The following is a 7,948-nucleotide window of genomic DNA, read 5'->3' as shown; positions in this document are numbered from 1 at the left end:
AAATGGCCTCCCTATCATCACAATCACACAGGTATCTTGAGGAATAAATGATGGTGTGCTCCAAGGCCCCCATGGAGAGCCCAGCACGTGGCAGGTGCTTGGTGTTCAAGCACTGTGTTCCCATAGACTCTGGGCTCCTGCCCTCCTAGCCCCCAACCCCTTTCCTGGGAACCAGCCCCAGCTTGTCAGAGAGCCAGCCAGCTTTCAACCCCACCCCAGCTGGCCAGTTAATGAGTGACCAGGACTCCGGAGCCTGGCCTATAAGGAGGTGCTAGGCAAGGACACAGATGGGAGACGGTGGACAGTGGCAGGGGGAACCCAGGGAGCACAATGGGCTGCAGGGCTGTGTCAGGGCTCCTGCCAGGAGTGGCCGTGGTTCTCCTGCTGCTGCTGCAGAGCACACAGTCAGTCTACATCCAGGTGAGTCCCTTGGCTAGTGTGCCCCTTGCCTCAAGGGCCGCACAGTGGGAGGCTAGGCTGGAGAGGGTGTACTGGGAATTCAGGGGACACCGGAGGAGCACAGGGCCCGGGGCTCAGCCCAACAACCATCACAGCTCTGGGACCAAGGCAGCCGGTGGGTGGGGGCAGCCAGACTTTGATGGCAGTGATGATGGCGATGACAACACCAAACTGATTCAGCACTGCTCCCCTCAGAGGCCCGTGCTGGTCACAGAGGTCAGAGTGTGGAACAGGATGAGGCCCCTGCACGGGAGGAGCCCAGAAAGGGAAGGAGACCCCCTGTTATGCTCCCACAGTTCTCTATATTCACCCACATGTGGGTGGAGGGGGACAGGCTCCAGAACAATTTTCCGGGCAGGTAACCGCTGAGCTGGCATTGCAAGATGAACAGGAGGTTGCCAGGCACAGAGGATGGGGAAACTGTTCCAGGCCAAGGGCACAGCACGTACAAAGGCCTGATAGAAGACTGTTGGGATTCCAGTGCCCTACCGGGGGCATAGGAGACTGACAGGAGTCGTCGCAGCAGGGCCTGTCTGCCACGTCACAGGGGATGCTGCTGGCCTCGCCCAGTGTAGCAGAGACGTCTGTGGCCTTGGTCTCCTTGGGGAGAACAAAGTGGGTCCCAGAGAGGGGTGCAGGAGACTCGGCCTCCCCAACAGCCCTAGCCTTGGAGACCGGCCGCTTGCAGCTGCCACCACTCTGCCATGTTAGCTCAGGCAGGCGCCCAGTTGGCAAGAATATCCTGGTGCCACGCCCCCACGGGAGATGTCAGATGAGGGAGCTGAGGCTGAGTGGGGAACAGACAGGCAGCCGGTCAGGGGCAGAGGTGGGATTTGAACCAGGGCTTGCCTGTCTCTAAAGCCCATGCCTTGAACCACCATGTCCCACAGCCTCGCTGCTTCTTCCTCACACCTCCCATCCCGGCAGCTCTTTCCAGTGTGGCCCTGGACTTCCCATAGAGACGGGGAAGGCTCTGGAGGATCTGCAGGGTTCGAGTAACCCTGGGTCTCAGGGCAGTGCCTGCCCTTGGCCCAGGTCTTGATCTGCTCCTATCTCTTCTCCCCTCCCTGTAGTATCAAGGCTTCCGGGTCCAGCTGGAATCCATGAAGAAGCTGAGAGAACTGGAGGCACAGTGGGCACCCAGCCCCCGCCTGCAGACCCAGAGCCTCCTGCCCGTCGTGTGCCACCACGCTGCCCTGCCCCAGGACCTCCAGCCTGTCTGCGCCTCTCAGGAGGCTTCCAGCATCTTCAAGACCTTGAGTAAGTGCCCCCGCTCCCTGCAGAAACTCGCTCTGTCTCCTCCCACGCCCAGGCCCCACCACCTGGGTTGTTTCTCATAAGCACCCAGCGGCTGCGGATGGGGAGATTCAAGTAACTCAGGCCGTGTCCTGCTGGCTCCCAGGACTCCCCGGGTTAGGCACTGTGAGTCAGGCATGCCTGAAACCCGCTTCATCCCTAGTCCATGCCAGGCACAGACCCATCAACAGACAATGGCTGCATGGAGCAGAGAGGAGAGCTGGCTGACATCTGCGGTGGGATCGGGGTCTGAAAGGCTTCCAAAAGGAGGTGTCAGCCAAGCTGAAACCCGAGGGATGGCGCAGAGCCGGGCAGGAGAATGTAGCAACTAGCTAGCACTTACTGAGCACCTACTGTGTGCTGGGACAAGTCGATCCTGCGTTTTCTCCTCACAGTGACTCTGTCCATTTAGCAAATAAGAAATCTCAGGCACAGGGAGTGTGAGCGGCTTGCCCAGTCACCGCTAGGAAGGAGAGCATCTGGGACTTGAACCCAAGCCCTCACTCCAGCTCTAGAGGTTCCTGCCCCCAGTCTGCAGAAGACGCTGCCCACTCCCAAGCAGATCTTTTCTGCTGCCTGGACACAGAGGGCCCAGGTTCAGGTCAGCTGACCAGTTCTCTCCCTGCCCAGGGACCATCGCTAACGATGACTGTGAGCTGTGTGTGAACGTTGCATGTACCGGCTGCCTCTGAGATGGCCCTGAGTGTCCTGAGCCCACCGGGGACACCTCGCCCTTCAGCCCACCGCCGTGGCGGCCTCCCATCCCTGTCCATGCTCAAGATGGGTCCCTGGCCACCATGGTCATCACCACCATCCCAGGGCCTGAGCAGCTGGATCTGGTGCAAAGCAATCGGACACAGGGTTGGAGGAGCAGGCCCCTGAGGCAGCCCAGCTCCTGAATAAAGATTCTACAACACACGAGTCCATGTGTCCTTTGTTCATCCCCAGGAGCCATGGGAGGAGCTTCTGGGGAAGAAGTGTGGGTTGAGGAGAAAGGTTGGACTGAAAATACCAGGCAGGAATTTTCCTGAAACTTCCAAGGCCCCGGGGAGTTGATGGATTGAACCCCATCCCGAATATGAGGGAGCTGAGGCTCGGAGCAGGAATGAGGCATCCAGGATCACAGAGCTCAGAAGCCACAGAGCCAGCCAGACCTGGCAACTCCCAGGCTGAACTCAGGGACTCCCCAGCTTTGGCACCCAGGAGTGGGGTTGGGGCAGGGAGGAGGTGAGACAGAAGGAGAGAGTGGAGGGAAGATGCAAGCAGCATGCCCTCCCAAGACATAATCAGGACTGACTCTGCCTGGGGCCTGCCTGAGAAGATCAACCCTTGGCCTTCATCCTCACTCCCAAGCTCCCACTTTTCCCAGCCCCACAGGGACCATCTGGCCAGCTCCAGCTGGGAGGCCTTCCCTCCCTCTCTCCTTCCTGGCAGCCTGAGGAATATTAATAATAATTAATAGTCAACAAAGGCCAAGCACAGTGGCTTACACCTGTAATTCCAGTACTTTAGGAGGCCATGATGGGAGGACTGCTTGAGGCCATGAGTTCGAGACAAACCTGGACAACATAGGGAGATCCCATCTCTATGAAAAATTGAAAATTAGCCAGAAGTATTCGCACTTGCCTGTAGTTTCAGATACTCAGGAGGTTGAGACAGGAGGATCACTTGAACTTGGGAGGTTGAGGCCATAGTGAGCTGAGATCACACCACTACACTCCAGCCTTGGCAACAGAGCAAGACCCTGTCTTTAAAAATAATAATAATTATAGGCTGCGTGTGGGGACTCACGCCTGTAACCCCAGCACTTTGGGAGCCTAAGGTGGGAGGATCACTGAGGTCGGGATTTTGAGACCAGCCTGGCCAACGTGGTGAAACTCCGTCTCTACTAAATACAAAAATTAGCCACGTGTGTAATCCCAGCTACTCGGGAGGCTGAGGCAAGAGAATCACTTGAACCCAGGAGGCAGAGGTTGCCGTGAGCCGAGATCGCACGACTGCACTCCAGCCTGGGCGACAAGAGCAAGACCCTGTCTCAGAAAAAAATTGAAAATAATAATAATTATTATTATTATTATTATAGCCAGTGTTTATTGAGCATTCACTTTATCCCAGGTGCTATCCTACTCACTTGGCACTCATGGTAACTCATGGAGCCCTCAAAACAGACTGATGAAGTAGATACTGTTATTATCACCCCATCCAGTCTAAGAAGAGTCAGGTACAGAGAGAAAAACTAAGCCCAGATCATAGACCAAGCAAAGTGACAAGGCAGGGCCCTTCCCAGGACATGTGGGCCGGGGTCCATGCTCGACCACCATATTCCTGCCTTGCACCAGCTGATGATGTCTGACGGAGGCCCACTGCGGCCTCCACATCCTTACAGCCAACCTCAGTGCCTTTATTCAGTCCGGGAGCCATGCTGGGAACTCCCGGGAGCAGGGCCTTTCCAGAGTGGGCTCCCCTCAAAGCCTCGGTCCTGGGGAGCTGGGGAGGAGGAAAGTCGGAGGTCAAGGGGCTGTGCCATCTGAACTCAGCTCCCGAAGACCCGAGTGCATGCTCTAGACAGCTGCTTAGTTTTGCTCATGAGTCCTACAATCTCCCAGGCTACAGGTTCCTCCTTGCCCTCACCCCACAGGCAAGGCTGGTGAAGGGCCTTCGCAATGCCTCCCGCAGTTCTCTGGACCCCCACTTCTCACCCCTCCATCCTCACTCATTGGGGCCTTTATCACTACCTTTGGGCCAGGCCAGACCTTCCTTCCTGGCCCTGCGTCCTGTGGACTCTCCATGCCTACCACGCCAGAGGAGCACCGCAGCACCGCTCTGATGGTGCCCCTATGCCTCCATAGCTCCCCACTCTCACCTACCAAGTCTAGCCCAAGCTCGTGCACTATCTAGACTCATCTCCCACTGCTCCCTGCAGCTGCACTGGCTTCCCACCTGCCTGCTGGAGACAGCAAAGAGAACTGCCGCTGTCTGAGTCCCTGCCATGTACCAGCCACACAGCTGTGCTGCTGCCCAGAATCAGAATGATAGCAGCATCAACGAACTGCTCTCTGTGGGCCTGGTGGAGCTTCTTTTCCTTCTTCTTTGTTTACCATCTCCCCACTTCCTCCCAACCCCTGGTAACCACTATTCTACTCTACTTCTATGAGTTCAACTTTTTCAGATTCCACATTTCACTGAGACCACGTAGGATTTGCCTTTCTGTGCCTGGGTTATTTCACTTAGCATAATGTCCCCCAGTTTCATCCACTTTGTCACAGATGACAGGACTTTTTCTTTTTTAAGGCTGAATAGTATTTCATTATGTTTACGTATAACATTTCCTTGACCCATGCATTTGTTGATGGACACTTTAGTTGATTCTATATCTTGACTATTGTGAATCATGCTAAAATAAATATGAGACTGTAGATATTTCTTTGACATACTGATTTTGTATTTTTGGCTATATGCCCAGAAGTGGGATTGCTGGATTATATGGCATTTCTAGTTTTAATTTTTTTTTCTTTTTTTTGACACGGAGTCTCGCACTGTCACCCAGGCTGGAGTGCAGTGGTGTGATCTCGGCTCACTGCAAGCTCTGCCTCCTGGGCTCACGCCATTCTCCTGCCTCAGCCTCCCAAGTAGCTGGGACTACAGGTGCCCACCACCACGCCCGGCTAATTTTTTGTATTTTTAGTAGAGACGGGGTTTCACCATGTTAACCAGGATGGTCTCGATCTCCTGACCTCATGATCCACCTGCCTCGGCCTCCCAAAGTGCTGGGATTACAGGCATGAGCCACCGCGCCCGGCCTTCTAGTTTTAATTTTTTGAGGAAACTTCATACTGTTTTCCATAATGGCTACGCTACATTATCTTCCCACCAACAGTGTGTGAGGGTTCCACTTTCTCCACACCCTTGACAACACTGGTTATCTTTTCTTTCTGCGTGTGTGTGTGTGTGTGTGTGTGTGTGTGTATTTATTTGAGATGAGATTTGGCTAGGTTGCCCAGGTTGGTCTCAAACTCCCATGCTTAAGTGATCCTCCCATCTCAGCCTCTCAAGTAGTTAGGATTACATACAGGTGGGTGCCACCATACTCAGCAAGCATCTTTTTGTTTTCTTTTTTGACAAAAGTCCTTTCTACAGATGTGAGGTGATATCTCGTCATGATTTTAATTTGCATTTCCCTGTGGATTAGTGATGTTGAGCACCTTCTCACATACCTCCTTGCCTTTTGTATGTCTTCTTTTGAAAAATGTCACCGGGCGCAGTGGCCCACAACTGTAATCCCAGCATTTTGGGAGGCCAAGGCGGGTGGATCACCTCAGATCAGGAGTTCTAGACCAGCCTGACCAACATGGTCAAATCCCATCCCTACTAAAAATACAAAAAGTAGCCGGGCATGGTGGCTCATGTCTGTAATCCCAACTACTTGGGAAGCTGAAGCAGGAGAATTGCTTGAACTTGGGAGACGGAGGTTGCAGTGAGTCAAGATCTCACCACTGCACTCCAGCCTGGGTGACAGAGCAAGACTCTGTCTCAAAAAAAAAAAAGGAAAAAAAGAAAAAAGAGAAGAAAAAAGAAAAATGTCTATTCAGTTGCTTTGCCTGTTTTTAAATTGGGTCATTTGTTTTTTTGCTATTGAGTTGTCTGAATTCTGTGTATATTTTGGATATTAATCCACTAGCATATGTTTCATTTGAAATATTTTGTCTCATTCTATAGATTCTTTTCATTCCTTACCTGTGCAGAAGCAGTTTAGTTTGATGCACTCCTTTTTGTCTATTTTTGGTTTTGTTGCCTGTGGTTCTGGGGTCATAGGCAAGAAATCTTTGCCAAGACCAATGTCAAGAAGTTTTCCTCCTATGTTTCCTCTAGTACATTTCTTGTTGTTGTTGTTGTTGTTATTTTGTTTTGTTTTGGCTTTTGGTGTTTTTGTTTTGTTTTGTTTTTGTTTGTTTATTTTTGGCAAGGTCTCACTGTGTTGTGTTGGCTGGCCTCGAATTCCTGGACTCCAGTGATCCTCTTGCCTCAAGCTTCCGAGTAGCCGGGACTACAGGCGTTCACCACTGCTCCTGGCTTCTTCCAGTAGCTTTACAGTTTCAGGTCTTAAGTTTAAGACTTTAATCCATTTTGAGTTAATTTTTGTACATGAGGTTAAATAAGTGTTTAATTTCAATTTTCTGCATATACCAATACCATTTATTGAAGAGTCTGTCCTTTCCCCATTGTGTGATCTTGGCACTTTTGTCAAAGATCAGATTGTAAATGTGTAGATTTATTTCTGGGCTCTCTCTATTCTGTTCCATTAGTCTTTATGTTTGTTTTGTGCCAGTACTATGCTGTTTACAGCTCTGTAGTAGATTTTGAGATCAGGTAGTGTGATGCTTCCAGCTTTTTCTTTTTTGTTCAACATTGCTTTCGCTATTTGGGGAATTCTGTGGCTCCCTATGCAATTTAGGATTTTTTTCTATTTCTGTGAAAAAAATATAATTGGAATTCTGATAGGGATTACGTTAAATCTGTGGATCATTCTGGGTAGTATAAACATTAAAAATATTAATTCTTCCAATCCATGCACATGGAATATCTTTCCATTTATTTGTATCTTCTTTAATTTCTTTCATCAGTGTTTTATGTTTTTCTAGTGTATGATTCTTTTCCGTCATTGGTTAAATTTATTCATAAGATGTGTGTTGTTGTTGTTGTTGCTGTTTAAGTGGGATTGTTTTCTTCATTTCTTTTTCAGATCATTCATTGTTAATTATAGAAATGCTACTAATTTTTATATGATTTTCTAATCTGCAACTTTACTAAATTTGCTTACAAGTTCTAATAGCTTTTTAGTAGAGTCTTTAGAGTTTTCTCTATATAAGATTATGTCATTTGCAAATAGAGTCAATTTAACTTCTTCCTTTCCAAATTGAATGCTTTTTTATTTCTTTTTCTTGCCTAATTGCTCTGGTTAGGACTTCTAGCACAGTACTATGTTGAATAAAAGTGGCAAGAATGGTCACCCTTGTCTTTTTCCTGATCTTAAAGGGATGACTTCCAATGCTTTTGAGTCTTCTCCCTTTTTCTTAGTCTAGCTAAAGGTTTTGCAATTTTATTTATCTTTTCAAAAACTCAACTCTTAATTTTGTTGATCTTTTCTGTTGTTTTTCTGGTTTGTATTTCTTTTTTTTTTTTTTTTTTTTTTTTG

At 49.7% G+C, this 7,948-nt stretch overlaps 1 protein-coding gene across 1 annotated transcript; it reads left to right on the top strand.

Annotated features, from left to right (window-relative positions):
* Positions 1-306: 306 nt before the first annotated feature.
* On the top strand, positions 307-2,675 carry GUCA2B (guanylate cyclase activator 2B). The gene is made up of 3 exons (XM_023221202.1): positions 307-420; positions 1,533-1,719; positions 2,386-2,675. The coding sequence occupies exons 1-3, from the start codon at positions 331-333 to the stop codon at positions 2,445-2,447; spliced, it is 339 nt and encodes a 112-aa protein (XP_023076970.1). The 5' UTR covers positions 307-330; the 3' UTR covers positions 2,448-2,675.
* The last annotated feature ends 5,273 nt before the right edge of the window (positions 2,676-7,948 follow it).

Source organism: Piliocolobus tephrosceles, chromosome 1 (assembly GCF_002776525.5).
Source record: "Piliocolobus tephrosceles isolate RC106 chromosome 1, ASM277652v3, whole genome shotgun sequence".
Classification (NCBI taxonomy): Eukaryota; Metazoa; Chordata; class Mammalia; order Primates; family Cercopithecidae; genus Piliocolobus; species Piliocolobus tephrosceles.
The sequence above is the reverse complement of the archived record's forward strand: the minus strand, read 5'-3'. Positions and strand labels throughout refer to the sequence as shown.